The sequence below is a fragment of the Astyanax mexicanus genome, chromosome 11 (assembly GCF_023375975.1).
Source record: "Astyanax mexicanus isolate ESR-SI-001 chromosome 11, AstMex3_surface, whole genome shotgun sequence".
In the NCBI taxonomy this organism is placed as follows: Eukaryota; Metazoa; Chordata; class Actinopteri; order Characiformes; family Acestrorhamphidae; genus Astyanax; species Astyanax mexicanus.
In genome coordinates this window covers 15,087,267-15,107,769 of record NC_064418.1, presented here as the reverse complement: position 1 = coordinate 15,107,769, position 20,503 = coordinate 15,087,267, and the positions used below count along the sequence as shown (strand labels likewise).

At 35.3% G+C, this 20,503-nt stretch overlaps 1 protein-coding gene across 2 annotated transcripts in view; it reads left to right on the top strand.

Moving 5' to 3' along the window:
• Positions 1-18,862, top strand: part of rab3gap1 (RAB3 GTPase activating protein subunit 1) — a 105,340-nt gene extending 86,478 nt beyond the window's left edge. The window contains exons 24-25 of one of the 2 annotated variants that reach the window (XM_049484802.1): positions 11,373-11,393; positions 16,389-18,862. In XM_049484802.1, coding sequence (XP_049340759.1) covers positions 11,373-11,393; positions 16,389-16,637 — 270 coding nt within the window. In that variant the 3' untranslated portion in view covers positions 16,638-18,862. The remainder of the gene's footprint in view (positions 1-11,372; positions 11,394-16,388) is intronic. The other variant, XM_049484803.1, reaches the window with a different exon arrangement.
• The last annotated feature ends 1,641 nt before the right edge of the window (positions 18,863-20,503 follow it).

Below are 20,503 nucleotides of genomic sequence, written 5' to 3'. Positions count from 1 at the left end.
TCCCTCAGTACCAATTATTGGTGGACTATTCTCAGTCAAGCAGTGACACTATCTTATCTTATGTATTGTGATGCTCATTGTAATCTTACACCCTGCAAACATTCTGCCTCGTTTAAATAACAGTGTGTGTGAATATATCTTTTATGGTAAGTGTGGTGCTCTCAAAATTAAGTGTTTTCAGGTAAATTCCTAGCTTATTGCTATCTTGGCAATGGAAAACACATGTGCACCACTGACTGAATTGAACCTAGACAGATGTCAACAATTAGATGTTCATTGCTATCTTGACAATGAATTGTCAACACAGGTGCATCCACAACCCACAACATGCAGCAGTGCACAAAACCATAGCTTGTGCCTATTGTCAGCTATGCAACCTTTTACATCAACAATAAACACAATGAAAGCAGGTCAGTTTCCTCTGCTGAGAAGCGTCGGACATGTCAAAGTAATTGCACCCCTGAAATAGCAATCCTCCCAAAGTCAGAGCTCACCTGGCTCTTAAAGGGGATGGCACGTTACACCCAAAGCACACCTATGATTAATTAAGAGACTTAACACATGCCTTTTTCACGTTTCGAGCCAAGTAAGGCATACTTTTCAGCCAAGTAAGGCCTACTTAAATCAAGCTGCGCAGTGCACGGTTGATGCTTCACCTATAGATCGCTAAACTATAGCCCTGAGGTGTTTAAAAACTCCAGCAGCAATGATGTGTCTCAACACACACTAACGTACACCTTATACACCACCAGCAAGCCAATCAGTGTCACTGCAGTGCTGAGAATAATGACCCACCACCCAAATAATACTGTGCTACTTTACTATGAAGTACTGTCCATTGAAGAACAGAGTAAAAGGAGGATAACAATTATTCATGATTCAATATTGAGTCATCCAAGGCACCAGACTTAAGGTGTATACCTTTCTTTAAAACTTGGATCTTGGTCTCAAACTGTTGGTGTGGGTTTAAATCCCACTTCTGGCAAATTCTTAGAGCAGTGTTGGATCAACCCTCACTGCTCCACAGGTGCCACAGAGATGGCTGGCCACCACTCCGGGCATGTGTGCTCACTATCACTTTGTGATACACTGTGTGTGTGTAATTTTGGAGCATTTATATTGGTCAATTCATCCTGAAATTTAGACACAATATGCTACAGTCTACAGAGCTACAGTCAAATGATAGACGTCAGGCTGATGTGTGGAGGTTTATATATAGAATGCAATTTTATACTCTCAGCTGTCAATTTGATTCCTATCAACTTTTCTGAAATTGCCAGTTATTTTATGTATGCAAGTTATAAAGTTTTACAATTTTGGAGTCATATTGGAGGAAAAATATTAATTTGGAAACAATTTTGACAATAAAAATCCAGAATTTTGGAAGTAAAATCATCTTAAATCAAGTAATATTTCTTATTTTTTAGATTGTTCTCTGAATATTAAATTATTATTTACCTTAGAATTGTAAATATTTTTTTGCAAATCATGAAATATGTCCTTTTTTTAGATTGTGAATAGTATTTATCTTTTTACCTGTTTTAACCCTCTATCATTTTCAAGCCTATTTAACTCTATTCACAATATGAGGAACAGCGGTCAGATTCACGTTAGGTCATGGTTAAGGGTGCATGAATACTGATACCATGCTAATGTACTCGTACTCCCCAACAAGGCACAACTACCATCATCCGATACCTAGAACACACAACTTTATTGCTCTAGTCCAATTTATATATATTCAGTCCCAGATCCATAGCACTGGAAATGGCACAAATTAGCGAGTGAGTGAGTGATTAGAGAGAGAGAGAGAGAAAACGCAACTGTCTAAACTGCAGCAGCTCAGCAAACAGTAACTCACGAAGCAATCTGTGAAAAGCTGCAGAGCTTCAATGGGACCCATGGCTCACTTTTTCCTATAAATCACCAGTAAGACCTGCATCAGTGTATAATGGTGCCCACAGATCCCAAGCCCAGCTCATAGGTGATAACGCACCAACACTACAATTCCCAGAAAGCAAATCGCTCCAGAAAACAAAAAATCAGCGTGTTTGCCGGGGGGTTGGGGCAGATTACGGCAGAAGTTGGGGTCAAACCTGGTGGCTTAATTAATTTGAGCTAAAAAAATGTAATGACGCATTACTGATTCCAAATTAATTAAGTGTGTTAGTGCTTTAATGTTAAAAGACATACTTATTACATAATTCCCCTGATTTATTATAAGTAGGTATCGGTGTCAGATTTGTAACAGAAGTCAATAATCCAAAATGTCATGATACTAATATTGCACTCCATAAATCTCCATATATCCAGGATTAAAGTAAAATAAATGATAGAAATACAGATATAATCTGTCTCTAGTAGATATATAATGGGTTTTTTTTTTTCTTTTGTTAAAACAACAAAAATTTAGTACCCTGATGTGATAATTAGGGGTGTGTCCTATGTCACGATATTTCAGGCTATAGTATCGTTCACAATATTTTAAAATGTTGACGATATTATTACGTATGATACTAGGGGTGTGCCATATCATATCGTACACGATAATATCGTGAAAATATAAATGTAAATATCGTGAACAATATTATACCCTAACATATCGTGCCATATCACCCATCCCATTTCCCATTATATATCTACTAGAGATAGATTATATCTGTCCAGTATCATTTATTTTACTTTAATCCTGGATATATGGAGATATTTGGAGTGCATTATTATTATTATCATGACATTCTGCATCATTGTCTTCTGTTACAAATCTGATAAAATTCTTGTATTTTTTTATATCTCAGTTAGGGGTGTGCAGTATTATATCGTATGTAATAATAAAATATATATTTTTTTATTTTCTTGCATTGTATAGGGTATTTTTAAAATATATATTTTTTTAAAGTGTTTTGTCATATCGCCAAGAGTATCGTTATCGCAAAAATATCAGAAAATATTGTGATATTATTTTAGGGCCATATCGCCCACCCCTATATGATACGATATGCCGCACCACTACTGCACAGATCAGGTAATCAAAAGAATAAAAAATAGAAAATTCAGTTTTGCTTGATTAAGGGCCCTTTAAATCTGCATTATACACATTATCAGTGTAAATAATGGCAAAGGGTTTTAAATTGCTGAATGGTGCTGCACTCTATACTGAACTAATGTAGAATAAATTGTAAATTTAAAATCAATTAAATAAATAATCTCTCTGTCTCTCTGGCACGGAGCTGTTTTTAGCCGTTCGTCATAATTAACGAAATTAAATAAACGAAGCAGCTGTCTGGGTTTCATTTAGTGTGCTTTAATGTGACACAGAGGTAATTGAACACGTTGGTTGATTTGCTTGTTTAAGGGGGGGGGCACACACACACACTCACTCACTTGCTCTCGGCACATAGAAAATTAGAACAGATTGTTTTGTTCACGTTCACGTTTTTTTTATATGTTGATGAAACTATCATTTAAAACTTTTATTCAAAACTCTTATTATGTTATTTTATATTATTTTTATATTATATGCCTCTGTTTTGAGTTGAAGGCTGAACTATCTAAAGGTCAAGACAAGACAAGATAAGACCATACAGGACAGAAACAGACAGATATTTGCTTCAGAAACCTCTCAGTGGAGTAAGGCATATTGATGAAGCCATGAAAACAGCTGTAAATGAAATATCCGGCACATTATATGATATAATACAATGTTTTATATCATCATATTTCCCCTCTCTAAACCAGACAAGAAGTGCTAACACAATTTACACCGCTAATATTCTGTCTGACGCAGCGTCTGCCCACCTGCCTGGGTAACTCCTTAAAGAGGCCATAATCACAGAGACCTGAATGCTGTTATGCGGAGTGTTTCAGTGTTTCAGCCCAGACTGCTCTCTGAATGAGACGCACTGCAATCAGTTCATTTAGCCTTAAAGCCACAGAAACACAAACAGACAGTTAGATGTTAGACAGACTGTTAGAGCTAAAGAAATATCAGAAAATGCTGAAGTGTGCTGCTGAGCAATTGTTGTGTAGGTGTGTGTTTTTTTCTACATTGTAAATGAATACTGAAGTCATTCAGACTATGAAGGAACACATAAGGAATCATGTAGTAACTTAAAGGTGTTAAACAAACCAAAATACTTTTATCTGGGGTGCATTTAAATTCTGTTTTTTGGGGCTAGTAACTAATTAGCTGATTAACTTATTCTGTGCAACAGAGGAACTCTTGGTCTTCCTTTTCTGGGGCGATCCTGGTAAGAGCCAGTTTCATCATGACATTTTTGATGGTCTTTCTCTGTTTGGGGATACTTTCAAAGTTCTTAAAGTACTTCATTTCTTAAACTACTTTTTTCTTTACTTAGTTGAGTAGTAGTTCTTGACATAATATAGATTAGGACATTACTCAGATATGGCTATTCACTGTATACCAACTCTACCTTTTCACAACTTTACAACTGATGCTCTCAAACACATTAAGAGAGTAATAAACTTGTTTTTGTTTTATAGTCTGGATGACTTTAGTATTAATCTACGATGCACAACATTTTTTAAATAAAGGAAAACCTAAAATATGAAAATATATAATATGACCTAGTAATATATTTATGTATTTCTTTTGGTCTGTTTAGCTGGATTTATCAAAAAAAAAAAAAACATATATATATTCAAAGGTTTTTACAGTGACTACAATACACATGCAAAAGTTTGAGCAAAAATTACCTTAAGAAAAATTACATTATCAGTTTTCTATGAATGGAAAATTAAATGAATATCCTCTGGTTAGATTCAGTTTTGTTACAGTTAAATTTAATATTTAATATACATGTAGACTTATAAATTCCAGAATTCTTCTCTGGTTTTGTTGGGGATTAAAGGGTTAACTGCATTATTCTGCATCAGTGCAGAAGTGGATAGGAGCTGTGAATCACACTGCAGAGTGTTTGTCCTTTTGCCCAGTTTACCTGCATACATTACATTACTGCGCAGCATTAGCAGTCCGCCGCTCAGCTACAGTCAACTGATAGACGTCAGGCTGGTGTAAGGGTTTATATATAGAATGCAATTTTATACTCTCGGCTGTCAGTTTGATTCCTGTCAACTTTTCTGAAATTGCCAGTTAGAAATATTTTATTTCATGCAGCTTACCGAGTCTGAGTTTTGGAGTTTTGGAGGAAAAATACATATTTGAAAACAATTTTGGAAGTAAAATCATCTAAATCATGTAATATTTGCTATTTTCAGATCGTTCTCAGAGTAGAACAATATTTTTCAGCTTGGAATTGTAAATGCTTTTGCAAATCATGGGATATGTCTTTTTTTAGATTGTTCTTAGAGTAAAAAAAATATTACAGTATTATATAGATTTTTTTTTACCCTGTTTTAACCCTCTTATTATTTTCTGGGTTAATTTGACCCTAACTTGGACAAAAACACACCTGACACAAAGGTCAGTCAATGTTTTTTTTATTATTATTTTATGTTTTTTTTACATGGTAAATTTAATATTGAAGACATTAAAACTACACAAGAACACATGCAGAATGATTTAGTCAACAAAATGTTTAACAAAACAGAATGTTTTATACTTTTATAATTATATAATTATTACATCAGGGTATAACTGTTCTACTGTTTTTAGCAAAAAAAAAATCACACTGTTCTCATCTCCCATTATATATCTACTAGAGACCGATTATATCTGTCCAGTATAATTTATGTTACTTTAATCCTGAATATATAAAGATATTTGGAGTGCAATATTAATATCATGACATTCTGGATCATTGACTTCTGTTACAAATCTGATTAAATTCTTGTGTTTGTTATATCTCAGTTAGGGGTGTGCCATCTCCTATCATATTCAATAATACAATTAAATTTTCATTTTGTTGCAGTCATGTATTCCTAAAATATATATTTTTTAAATTCAATGTTTTGTCATATCAGCAAGAACATCATTATTGCGAAAAGCATTAAATATCAGAATATTATTTTAGGGCCATATCGCCCACCCCTATTGAATACTTTAATGTAAGGGAGCTTTAATAACTAATGAGCCATCTTTAAAAAAAAAAACACACACACACACACACACAGCATGACGCTACCATCACCATGTTTAACAGATGGTATAGCCTTTTTTAAAACAAGCAGAGACTTTGTTTACAGTGTCTCAAACAAATGACGTGCTTTAAAATGTTTGGCTTGTTATTTCTCTCTGTAAATATGTGTATTGCCACATTTTACCTCAGAAAATAATAGTTCAAGAGTTTATTAATCAGAAATCACTAAAATCTCCTATAATATTGCCTGGCTTTTAAACTTTTGAACTCTTTAGTATATGATCCATTAATTTTTATAAAGCAGTGAGGTGGTTTGTGCATCGTAAATGTTCCCAAACAGAGATTTTTCCTCTGAGCACATATTTGTTTTTGATTGCTCTTGTGTGTGTGTGCTAACTCTTCTTCTGGCTATATTAAAATGTCAAGTGCGGCCGTTAGTTTTCCTTTAAGCTCCAATTAGGAAACAATTTTGCCAATAAAAAAAAGAATTTTTAAAAGTAAAATCATCTCAAATCATGTTCTTGCAAATTATGGACCATTTCTTTTTTTAATTATTGTTCTCAGAGTATTAATGTACTATTCAGCTTGCACTTTTTTAATACGTTTTCACTTTATTCAACATTAAATAACTTAGAAAAAAACGATAGTGCTTCATAATAAACTTTTGATAGCTTGTTTTTTTTTTCTATTAAATATGTGTATTGTCACATACTACCTCAGAAAAGAGTAGTTTAAGAGTTTATTGAACCGAAAGCACTAAAATTAATATATTTCCTGGCTTTTTTTGCCCACGAAGACTGTTGGTAAACTTGTGAACTCTTCTGTAGATGATCCCTAAACTTAGAAATCTTTTCCTCCGAACACGTATTCGTTTTTGATTGCTCTCGCGTGAGCGCTAACTCTTGGCTGTTTGCAGGTGAACGGCTGAGTGTGTTTTCCGACTGTATTAAAATGTCAAGTGCGGCCGTTATTTTTCCGCCGCGCGCTCCGAGCTAACGCTGAAGACAACGGAATTCTTTAAGTATAAATGCTCTGAAAATCTTTTTTTCTCCGTGTTTGTTTGCTCAAACTCCTCTTCAGTCAGTTCTTTTTTTTATTTTCTCTCTCTATTTCTCGCTTTTTTCCCGTCTGGAAGATGTGTCCGTGTGTGTGTGTGTGTGTGTGTGTGTGTGTGTGTGTGAGAGTGTTAAATTATACCCTGTATGTTGCCAAGCTGGAAATAGAAAGGCAATAATTATCCCGAGCATCCTCATGTAAATCATGTGAAATCAGGGGATTTAAATGAGGTGAGCTTTCTGGGAAGAGAAAGCGAGATAAATAGAGGAAAAGGAGCGAGAAACAGAGAGAGAACGAGAGAGTGAGAGAGAGGAAAGAGAGAGAGAGAGAGAGAGAGAGAGAGAGGGAACAATGGGGAGGAGGAGAAATGTCAGCACTGCAAACAGACAGCTCAAATCCTGTCATTAAAATTTGACCAGTGCACTGCAGGGACGAGCTGACAGCCTGACACACAACTGCATGCTGTCGCATTCTATGCGCGAGTGTGTGTGGGGGTGTGTAAGTAAGTGTGAGTGGGTGTGTGAGTGTGTGTGTGTGAGTGTGTGGGTGTGTGTGTGTAGAGCAGCAGCAACTCCAGGCAAGAGAAGCAAGCCTTGCTTAAGCTGCTTCCAGTGTCTTTAGTGTTTTTTTTTTTTTTTTAGTAAAGACAGAGAACCACAGGTACTTACTGTTTGAATAATAAGTCTAAATAAATTGTTTTTTAGTTGTGTCAATAGATAAAAAAAAAATAATCTGATTAATCGTAACAATACTCATGATTAATCAACAATAAATCACGATTAATCAACTTTTTTCTTCTTAACACTTAAGTGTTTTAATAGTGCACATTTGAATGTAAATAAAATATTAAAAGTTAGATTACATGAGCAGACTAATTGTGGTGTCAAGCACTTAAAAAATACATTATTTGTTTTTTTTAATACAGTAAAAGACATTTAATGCTGTTACTTCCCATTATTTTAGGGAATGACAATATAATAGAATAGAAATATTAGTGTAGTAGATATTATATTAACGATATTAAAGATTTTTTTTTTTTTTTTTTTACCAGTAGAAGCACACACCCTTTTCTGCTTTCTGAAACCTAATTCAAAATGTAATCAGATAAAGTTAGTGAGCAGCTCATTCATGTTTTGTTTTTTTTTTGACAGTAATATTTTAGGGTTAACCTAGGGTTAAATAACACAAAGGCAACAATTTTATAATGTTTTAACATTTTGTTCTATAAATCAGGTCAGAACTCTTTATAGGGACCGTACAATATTTAATTAGTTTAGCATTTAATTTGTTATATATGGTTGGAACAGAGCTGTAGAAGCTGAAAAAGGAGCTAGTTTAGTTTTATCTCCAGCACTCTTACATTCTGTAAATAGGTTTAGGTAAATAAACACACATTCAAACACTGGCCTGTAGTGACGAGTGAAGCTCTCAGGATGTCCAGCATGTGTCATTTACAGATTTATTTTGTTTTTGCTTTGTTTGTTGGTCATGCTTACATTTTTCAGATTATCAAACTATCAGACAAAGAGGACGAGACAAAAGTGGATTTTTTTTTTTTTGGAAGGTGTGTGTTCCGTTACATTTACTTGCGTATATCTAACACATTATTTCAGTCAAAGAACATCTTACTAAGAAGTCAAACATGGTGGTGGTAGAATTATGGTCTGGGGCTGCTTTGCTGCTTTGGGACCTGAACAACGTGCTTTAATTGATAAAACCATGAATTCTGATCTGTAGCAGGACAATGATTTGAAGCACACCAGCAAGTTAATTTAAGGGTTTTAAAGTAAAATCTGATGGAGATGCTGGTGCATTACCCTAAACAGGAAGTTCAAGCTCAAAAATCCTCCAATGTGTCTGAATTTAGACAATTCTGTAAAGAAGAATGGAACAAAATTCCTCCACAGAGATGTAAAATACAAAGCTTGATTGCAGGTGTTTCAGCTTACAGTGGCACAACCAAGTTATTAGATTTAGGGACAAATACTTTTTACTTTTTAAATTATCATTTAAAAACTGCTTTTTATATTTACCCAGGTTATATTTGTCTAATATTAAAATGTGGTTCTTAAATTCAGACATGTAAGTATGATAAAAACAGCAAAAACAAAATAAATCTGTTGGGTGGCAAATATTTTTTCACAGCTATGTATGAGCTTTAGGGTTCCACTCTTACTGCAATAAACAAAGGTGCTTCCAAAATAAATGTTCTTTTAATGATTCAATTTAAAGCATATTTGGTTCAAATGTATAACACTGAGAAAGAACCTGACTTTTCACAGGTAAAGGTTTTTTCTAACATAGAAGGTCCAGCTAGTACGTGGTTACATCACAAATAAATCTGTGAAAGTTAATCAAACTAACCTGATAAAGCCACTGATGTTTTCTGACCTGAACATCATTGAATGTGTTTGGGTTGACTTGGGAATGAGTGTTGAGGAGCAGATACAGCTCTAAACTCTGGAATGTGTTTGAGCTTGCAGTTTAAAGGGAGTGTGCTTTTGCTCTGGTGTGAATGCTGCACAGAACGAGTTGTGTGGAAAAGTTTAGACACCCCTGAACTTTAACTTTTACGTTAACAAATCTTCTTTTAAAACACTCCTGCACATTCTAGTAAGCAGTTATATTGTTTTTAACTCAATTCATCATACAGGAATGATGTTACATTTAGCAAAGACTGATTTAAATAAAAATGTCATTGCAACTGGGGTGCCAAAACTTTTACAGAGACTTTCCCAACCGTGGAAAGTTGGGTTTTTTTTCTACTGTTGTGAGAGAAATGAATTATTTGTTGAATGCATTGATGATCTGCATCACTGGATGTGAACTGTTTTACCCAGGTGTTGCACCCGTTTGTGCATGCTCATGTTGCCAAATGTGTAAGATTTGCTGATATGCAATGATACAGTTTTTGGTAAAGCATATTTTGATGGTCTGAGCTTTTTTTATTTTATTTCTGTTTTTTTTTTTTACATGAAATAAATAATAAAGTCCAATTAATTTCACCACCCCCATCACTTAATGCAAGGTTAACCAGCACAGGCTCTCTGTTAGATTAATGCAACAGAGCTGGGAGTTGGGAGTATTCTCCTCCAAGCATGTTTAGCTGTAAAGTGATACTGTGTCAGAGGCAGTTTGAAAAAACTAGGAGCCCTATTTTACATCCTGCCCAAGTCAAGTTGCAATGCTCATCACTATCTTGCACGCCACCAACAGTCTTTTTTCACACCTTGCACCTGCATCGTTTAAATAGCAGCGATACTTGTGACTCAATCTACGCCGATGCCTCTGGTGGTCTGGAAGTGAGGTGTGATGAGGTGAATTTCTTACTTATATTCAGGTGCACCACTGAATAAAAACAACCTAAACAGACGTCAACAGTCAGATGTTCATTGCTATCTTGGCAACAATGCTTACCTGAACACGCAGCAGTGCACAAACCCAACTTTTACATTAACAGTAAACAGAATACTAAATAAAATAGCATTGCTGTTCCAGTAATTGAGGTCAGTTTCCTCTGCTAAGACACGCAGAAGCACTGCGCAGTTAAAATAGCAATCCGCCAAAGGGAATGTCAGAAAAGTGATACTCTGATTGGTTTATTTCACGCTACACCCAAAATATAGCACCCAAGATTAACTTAAAAGAAGCCCCGCAAGCCGTGTACTTTTCCAGTCATTACGATGGCAAAGACACACTGACACGCCCTAAATCAAACTGCATGGTACACAGTTGACATCTCGCCTATAGATCATTAAAAAAGGCCCCTTAAGTCTGACCTGGAGGAAGCATATAGCCTAACTAGTCTAAAAAAGTGGCTGGGAAATCTAAGACAAGACTACATCTTAGTCCAGAAAACTGAGCCTGAGTTTCTTGCTTGTTGTCAGATGATTGTGAAAAGCTTTGTACTTTTCTGTGCTTTCTTGGCAATATATTTGCACCCTTGATAAATGAAAAACTGCATAGAATTTATAATATACCATAGAGTTGCAATAGACCATCAAAATAAAGTGTGAAAAATATTTTGAAATATAAGTTTTCAAGTATTTGAACCAGATCATTTTGTATGCATTTCTCAGTATCGGGAATATTTTAACCGATATGTTGAGATTGTGTGTTTTTTCTTGTCTGCTTATTTCCTTGTTTTTGGTTTTGTTGTGATTATTTTTAGTTCATTTGTTGGCTTATTTGTTTCTTTGCTGTTTTTGTTTTTTTTCTGTTCTCTCCTAACACGGCTTGCCTCTCACCCTTGCCAAGCTGGCTGATTCCAGTGATGAGGTAACAACCGGCAACATCTTCTCTCACCCTCCACCCCTCCACAACCCCAAACACCCCCCCCCCCTCCCCCCCCGTCTACTTCTGTTCCGTTGTATTATCAGTCAAATGTCTCTGTCTGCTTGGGCCGAGAAGGTTTATGTTATAGATTTAAAGATAAAGGGGAGGAGCTAGTAGCTCGCTGTCATCCAGCAGCAGCATCATTATCAGAGTTCTGTGCATTTTGCCCCTCAAAAATTGTCTATTCATCATATATATAACTCTTCAGACTACACAGAAATCATATTTTCCAGCTCAATCACTTTATATTTCATATTTTATATGTTTTATATGTGCAAGCTACACAACAGGGTGGACCCTGACTTTTAGTGGGAATTTTGCTGCATTTGCTGAAAAAGTGTTGTTGATCTAGAGTTGCAGATGTATTGAATTGTTGTTTTTCTTGTTCTGGTTCAAAGATACGTTTTAATTTCTTTCAAATATTGTAGTTACCATGATATTTTACCACAGCTTGAGCTCTACTGGACTCTACTGGAGACAATGTTCACACTTTACAATAAGCAGTGGAATTTTTTTGTCAGTTAATAATTAATAGAGCCATTCTGTTATTAATTAATGTACCCTTATTGTAAAGTGTTAACGAGACTATATAAAAAATATTGAATTAATAAATTAATATTATTATTAAAGTGTCTTCAGTCCCTTAAATAAATGAATACAAATGTTGTGATGTCACTGCTGTCAAAGGTTACTTTCTTAAAGGGGCGGGGTTATCAAGATCCTAGATGACAGGGTGGACAGGAAATTCTTAGACACATTTAAATAGCCTGATTTTTTTAGGAAAATAGTTAAACAATTGAAATGCCTAACTTATTTTTTTAAAACTTTAAGAAAACATAGTTTAGTTTTGAAATATTTAACTCTACTAAGTAAGGACTGCAGATGTTGCAAAAAAGCTGAACCCCACATCGTAGAAAAGTGTATAAAATGTACAAAAAATTATTTAAGATAAACACTCCGCTACATGTGTAATAATGTGTTCAGTCAGAGTAAATATTGATATTGTTAACTATATGTTAGTGTGATTTGCTGGGCATCTACAATGTCCTGTTGTGCTTTAAAACCTTTAGAACCGGTCCCTTTTGTTCCCTCAGCCAGTCTAAACCCACTCTGCCCCGTTCTGCTGCTAATCAGTAATTTTTTTATTGCCCTGCTCTTTTTCCTCTCCTCACTGGCTCTGTGTAAAAACAAGGGTTTTCTGATGGACGTGGAGGTCAGTGTCATCCGAGACCACCCCCCAGCCCCTAGTCCCGAGCCCCCCCTTTTAGTCCAGGCCTGTTAGGAGAAATGTGCTGATTGTCATTTGATTTGTGTTGTAGCATCCAAAAGGCTTGGCATTTTCACACAAGTATTATTTGTGTGTGTGTGTGTGTGTGTGTGTGTGAGAGAGAGAGAGAGAGAGTGCTTTTAAATAAATGGCTGCCAATAAACATAATTTATTGTGATACATGTGAACACAGTTAAAATCCTCTGATATTATTTATGATGATTTATGATATCCCCAATATGCTAATAAAAGTATATTGTGGATAAGAAAATTTGCATTATACAAAAAAAAAAAAAAAAACGTGAAGTTCAGTGTATATCTTAAGTTCTGATTAAGGAAAAGATCTAGAACATCCAGCTGAGTTATTGTACATGGAAATATGTTGATATATATAGCTCTGAAAAAAAAAAAATACAACTTAAAAAAATATATATTTTTTTTAAATTATCCAAAAGCAGTGTGTAAGACTGGTGGAGGAGAACATGCCAACTGTGATTAAAAAACAGGGTTATTTCACCAAATATTGATTTCTGAACTCTTAAAACTTAACTGAATATTAACTTGTTTTCTTTGCATTATTTGAGGTCTGACAGCTCTGCATCTTTTTTCACATTTTCTGTAAATAAATGCTCTAAATGAAAATATTTTTATTTGGAATTTGGGAGAAATGTTAGTAGTTTATAGAATAAAACAATGTTAATTTTACTCAAACATATAGCTATAAATAGCAAAATCAGAGAAACTGATTTAGAAACTGGTCCCAATATCTTTGCTGGATTTTCTCAGTTAGCTTTATGAGGTAGAGTAATGTGGAATGGCTTTCAGTTAACAGCTGTGCTGAACTTATCAAGAGTTAATTACTTGATTTTTTTGTCCTCTTAATGTGTTTGAGAGCATCAGTTGTAAAGTTGTGAAGAGGTAGAGTTACAGGTATACAGTGAATAGACCTATTTGAGTGATGTTCTAATCCATATTATGGCAAGAACTACTCAACTAAAAAAAAATACTTTAAAAAAGAAGGTCAGTCAATCCGAAACATTTCAAGAAAAACGTTATGATGAAACTGGCTCTCATCAGGACCACCCCTAGAAAGGAAGAGCAAGAGTTTATTCTGTTGTCAGGATAAGTTCATCAGAGTTACCAACCTGAGAAAATGCAAGTTAACAGCTCCACAGATAAGAGCTTCTAAATGCTTCTCAGAGTATTTTGGTTTGTTTAACACTTTTAAGTTACTACATGATCCCTTATGTGTTCCTTCATAATCTGGATGACTTTAGTATTTATTTATAATGTAGGAAAAAAATTATAAAACATTAAAAGACAAAGTGTTACCATGTACTTGGAGGTCAGTTTTGTCCAAATCAGGAAAGTATTGATTTTTGTTTGATTTCTGGCTTTTTTTTTTGTTGTAGCATCTGAAAGGTTTGGCATTTTCATACGAGTGTGTTTGAGTGTGTGTGTGTGTGTGTGTGTGTGTGTGTGTGTGCTCTTAAGTAAATGCCTGCCATTTCACAGAAGCCTTTTGAATGTGTCCTTTGAGTGTGCTTTCTTACCTCCCCCCTCATTAGATGGAATCTCATGGATGTGATAAGACATTTGCTAATTCGCAATCAGCTTGCTAATTAGCGAGATTTGTTCCTCCGTCTAGAAAAAAAAATAGATTGTATCAATTTGCTACACATTCCCAGACCCAACTGTCTCCGATTTAACTTTTTATAGAATGTAATGTGGAATTTTTTAGGAAGTGTTTCCTCCACATCTTACACTAGAAGCTAAATTCTTTTTCAGTAGCATTTACAAATTCAACTGAAGTATACTTGGTGTAGTGTGATGGTGTGGGTACCTTCTCTTGTGAGCAGTGTGTTAGTGAAGCAGTTTACTCTTTATAGTAATGAATCAAAGGGTTTTCCTGCTCCAACACACCCAGGAACTGTTTTCTGAGCATTGAGACACTTCAGTTCTGGAGACCTATATTTCAACTACTCTTTACCCAAGTACTGTTTGGGCTGACTACATGTAATAGTATGTTGATTGTGATGATGATTATGAATTTGAATGAATTTAGTGTGAAATGTGAAAAATTGTTACCAATGATAAGTGTGAGATCTTAAAACCATCTCAGAAACAGTCATTCTGTCTAATAAAAGTTTATGCATGTCTACACTGACTAATTGTAGAGTCCCAAATTGTATTTAAACCCCAATATTATTTACTTTCAAAGTTCTTTTTATATATACATACAGCTCTGGGAGAAAAAAAATAAGAGACCACTTAGTAATGATGTTTTTACCATATTTAAAACCTCTGGAATATAATCAAGAGGAAGATGGATGATCACAAGCCATCAAACCAAGCTGAACTGCTTGAATTTTTGCACCAGGAGTGGCATAAAGTTATCCAAAAGCAGTGTGTAAGACTGGTGGAGGAGAGCAGGCCAAGATGTGGCATGCCAAAACTGCAATTAAAAACCAAGGTTATTCCACCAAATATTTATTTCTGAACTCAAAAACATGAACTTGTTTTCTTTGCATTATTTGAGGTCTAAAGCTCTGCATCTTTTCTGTTATTTCAGCAATTTTCTCAAAATTAGAGAAACTGATTCAGAAACTGATGTGGCCTCTTATTTTTTTTCCTTCCCAGAGTTGTATATATGTACAGCTCCAGAAAAAGTGATCACTTTTAAAATAATAAGTTTCTTTGATTTTGCTATTTTTAGGTTTATGTTGAGTAAAATGAACAGTGTTGTTTTATTCTATAAACTACTGACAATATTTCTCCCAAAAACCAAATAAAAAGATTGTCATTAAGAACACTGCAAAACACAGCAAACACAGCAAAAAATGAGAAATAATGCAAAGAAAACAAGTTCAAACATCTTCAGTGCGTCTTGGCATGCTCTCCACCAGTCTTTCATGCTGCTTTTGGGTGACCTTGTGCCACACCTTCTGCAACAATTCATGCAGACTCATCAGAGAAGATGATATTTGCTAGATTTTTAAGCTTGATTTAAAAGTTTCTTTTCTAGAACATGTACATATAGTATACTGTTTCGAAAAAGAAGTACAAGTCATATTAGTTACCAATTGTTGAAATTAAATATTGCCTCTATGTACTTCTTAGTAAACTGAAAATGGAGTGATTAAAAAAAAAGTTTGAGCTTTATTGGAGCTCAAAAACAGGATCAGGAGTTCTGGGGCAGCAAATCACTACAAACGTTAATGTCTAAAACTGTAAAAAAAAAAAAAAAAAAAAAAAAAAAATGACCTGCGCTCCAAGTTGTCTTGGACTAAGGACTAAGGCCCTAATACTATTAGACAAGGTTTGGATCCAAGATTGTGCTGTGCGGCATCAGCAGCCGGAGTCCGAGAGAGCTTTTACTGGGTGGGTAGGTGGTGCTGTCTCTCCTCATTTTGTTCCTCATGTAATGTGATGTTGGTCAGCACAGGCGTCTGTTAGCTGATGTATCAGAGCTGGGGACCTGGTGCTTTCCTCTTAGCATGTTAGCTACCAAGTGATACTGCACCAGCAGCAGTTGGGAAAAAAAGGTGGAGCATGGTTTTACATGTACCGGAGGAGGCTTCTCTCTTCTAGTGACTAGAAATAAAGGTTCTAATTGAAGTTTTTATATTAGTTTTCTAATATTTCTGATTGTTTCTCATATTTCTGTTTAGGCTGCTCTGTTGGCTCCATTGGAAGACGATCCCGGGCGAGTTGGGGGTTCTGATGATCGGAAACCAATGGGAGGAGGAAGTGGAGTTCCTGATTTCCCGCCTCCAGCTGGACGGGAGATCCTCCTGCGTACCTGCGTTCCCCGTCCTGCACCGTACTCCAAGGCCCTGCCCCAGCGACTCTTCTGCGTCCTCATGAGGGAGGAGTTCAGGCTGGCTGGAGCCTTCTCGTCCGACACGTCTTTCTTCTGAGGAATTAAAAAAGAGAAAGTGCTTGAGAAAGTGGGGCTTCAGGACACAGGGTGGGGAAGAGGGTGGAGTACATTATGGGATATCTATCAACTATCGACTTTTTTGAGAGTTTCCCCCCTCATGGGTAATCGTGGCAATGGTGGTTTCTGTGTTCTAGTCAGTTTTGGACCAAGTTGCCTTGATCAGATAAGGAAAAAACAGTGTTGTTATGAGGTTATAATCTTAACTGGGTACTTTGGGCAACTTCATATCTGCGTCCGATTAATAGCCCTGATTGATACACTGTTTATCATGAAAATCTGTTCATATCTGAAGGGTTGTCATACTCCCAAGTATTATTGACCTAAGAGGTAAAATAATGTGTTTAAAGTGATATTTGAAGACACTTTCACAATATTATCCAATTCTATTGCAATTCAATCCAATTCATCTGGACTCATTTATTAAACTCTCTGTAATAAAATGATCATTGGGTCAACGATCTTCAAGCGCTGATAAAATATCCTCAATATGCTTTAAAAAATATTAAGTCGATAAAATATAAGAACATTAAAGTAAATTCATGATGCGATACAATATTGTCATACTATTGCCCACCTCTGGTTTCCCTTAAAAAACTATTCAAATTAAACTACACTAACTATGATTCCCATAAACAAACATACAGTTGGGTCAGTGTTCTTTATACACTGATAATAACAGTATATTGATATTCGCGATATGCTAAACTATATTATTAATAAGATAAGAACATCTCTTGTTCCCCACCAGCTGGTAACTTGAGGCATGTTAAAAAAAAATCATATTTTTAGTTAAATTTTGCTAAAAAAAAAAAAAAAAAAGAGAGAGATCTAGATTATCTAGGTCAGTTACATGTGAATATGTGTGAATAAAGAATACACACGGGATATACACACCTTTCAAGCAGGTACAGCAGTGCTGCTGGAGTTTTTAAACACTGTGTAAATTCTCACTGTCTTTCACTCTATCAGACACTCCTACCTATAGCTGCTCCATCTTGTAGATAAAGTAAAGTCTCTACAGACTCTCTCTTGTCCTTCATCAGTGCTCACAGGATGCTGCCTACAAGATGCTGCCATCAGGACACTGCCCAAAGAAAGTTAATGGTACACAGGATTCTCAATCCTGTGACACGGAGGTGTTTAAAAACTCCAGCAGCACTGCTGTATCTAATACACTATAATGACTAATGATTTAATATAAGAATAAAATGCTCCTATATTTTTAATGGAGCTGAAAAAATGACAAAAGACAAAAGAGGTGGATATAAAGCACCTTATGCTTTATTAATGTATCTTCAACACATGCTTACTTGTGTACAAAATGAATCAAGAGAAAGTTTATATATATACATGGCATTAAGTAGGAAAAGCCAAAGCAGAGACAGTTCATGAGCTGAGCTGAATTTGAGTATTTTGGTTATATAGTTCGAATGGTTTGTGCTTCAGAATTTTTTGACAGCTTGAAAGCAGCATAGAGCGACTGATGTTCTCGTATTGTAACATTTTAGCTTTGTGAACCTATGAAACCTATAAAAAAAAAAAAAAATATATATATATATATATATATATATATATATATATATATATATATATATAGTAGGTGTGACCTCAAGCCTCATTGCACAGACCTAACTAGCTTTTAGCTTTTAGCATATAGCATATGGCGTCTTCTGAGTCCAGAATCAGGATTCAACACCGCACCACATTTTGCTCCTTCTAGTTTCCCATTATGTCCCTCCCCATGTCCTCAAAGCCAGTGACTCTAGATGTTCACATCTCTCTGTAATGGACCAGTAACATCACTCAATCACCCTGGCAATCAGTCGTCCTCATCCTTTCACTTTCACAACAGTTACACTTCAGATTAAACCAGGATATCAGTTCTTTACTATAGATATGGGAGTTAAAGTTTAAATACACCGGTTTAAAGTGCAATTATAGATAGATTGTATATTGTAGCCTTAAAAAAATGTCAGTAACTGAAGCTGTCCTAGTTTGGGTCCTTGTACACGGGTCCTCGTTTCCAGTGATTTTGTCAGATCATCTTGTGCAAAGTCTGTTTAATGTTTTCCCCTCAGTATTCAACTGCGAGTGGGTTATAACTGTGGAACTAGCCAAAGTTGTAAATGTCCAATTGACATTGTGAACACATCCCTGGTTTAGTATTGCTCCCCGAGATGAAATAAACTACTTTACTGTCAACTTCCAGCTGTCCATGCAGTTCCATATTTTAAAACTACCCACAAATCATCACATTTCATTTGGCTCAATTTTTCTTCAGGTAAGTCGTGCTTTAAGAGGTAAGAGGTGTCGAGTAGCGAAGTTATCTATACTTCACTGGAGTAGTTCTTTTTCAGATTACTTTTTACTTCTACTTCTTACATTTTCACACAATTATCTGAACTCTCTACTCCTTACATTTAAATAAAAATAGTTTCGTTACTCCTATTTCATTTTAGCTTGTTTTCATTCTGGCTTCTCATTGTTTAAAAAAAAAAACCTTATCCAGATAAATCCATACATTCAGATGGAGTGAATGTGATTGTGGTTGGATGTAGAGAAGTATAAACATATACCATTCCGACACCCTACTGGTTTATACGAGATCCATCACACCGGCACATGCCACGCCCCGCCCCCACTCCAGCAAGAACATAGCAGATGTATGTAGCCCAGTATGAAGATGATCCATTGAAAGCACTCAAAAGAATTAGAGATATCGAAATATCCCAACTAAGCATTTTAATATAACATTATAGTCATAATGAAAAATGTGTTTGGAAGAGGTGGTGTAGTGCACTATAGGATCCCAAGCTTTTGCCCTTAATATCATTTTTTCCCTTCCATTACTTTTACTTGTATTCTTTAAGTAGTTTTGAAATCAGTACTTTTACAAGTTTACTGGAGTAAAATGCCTGAGTTGATTACTTCAACTTCTACACAAGTATCTGGTAACACTTTACAGTAAAGGTACATTAATAAACAGTAAGTTTCAACTACTTATAAATTAACACTAGTTAAGACATTATTAATCGTTACATTATTTAATTAATATATTAATTCATTATCATTCACAACATTCCTAAGCATTAGAATTAAGAAATGTTTAATAATGTCTTAGTTACTGTCTGTTAATAATTGATTGAGACATTACTAAACCATTTAACAGTGTTTATTATTGTTAAAAGTACTGTTAATTGATGTACACTTATTGTAAAGTGTACTCAAGTGTTATCAAACCCTAGTTTCTGTACTTCTACATGAGTAATGAATGTAAATGTGAACTTTTTACACAATTGTGTCTTTTGCTGCATTTACACAGGATGTGCCACAAATTATTAGTTATCTGTGTGGCAGTGTAAACTTCAGTATGTGCCAAACAGCAGCTATTAATTGGGTGATGGGTCATTCTGAGCACTGCGAAGACACTGACAGGGTAATGGCGTGTTAGTATGGATCAGATACAGCAGTGCTGCTGGGGTTTTTAAACATTCTGTCCACTCTATTAAAGACTCCTACCTATAGCTGATCCACCCTGTGGATAAAGTAAAGTCAGAGGCAGAAGCTCTGAATCTGCTGCTGCACAGTTTGTGTTGGTCATCCTCTAGTCCTTCATCAGTGCTCACAGGACACTGCCCACAATGTTGGTGAACTTATGTGTAATTATCAATTCACAATTGGGCCACATCGGTATGTGGTTTTGCAGTCTGATACATATCCATTTCTCAACAATGGATATGTAGATTTAATGTGTTTACGACAAGGAGAAGCTCCTGTGATTCTGGAGAGGATGAAACCGAAACTTCATGTGAAGCGTTTCTCTTTTTCACACTGTTGAGTCAA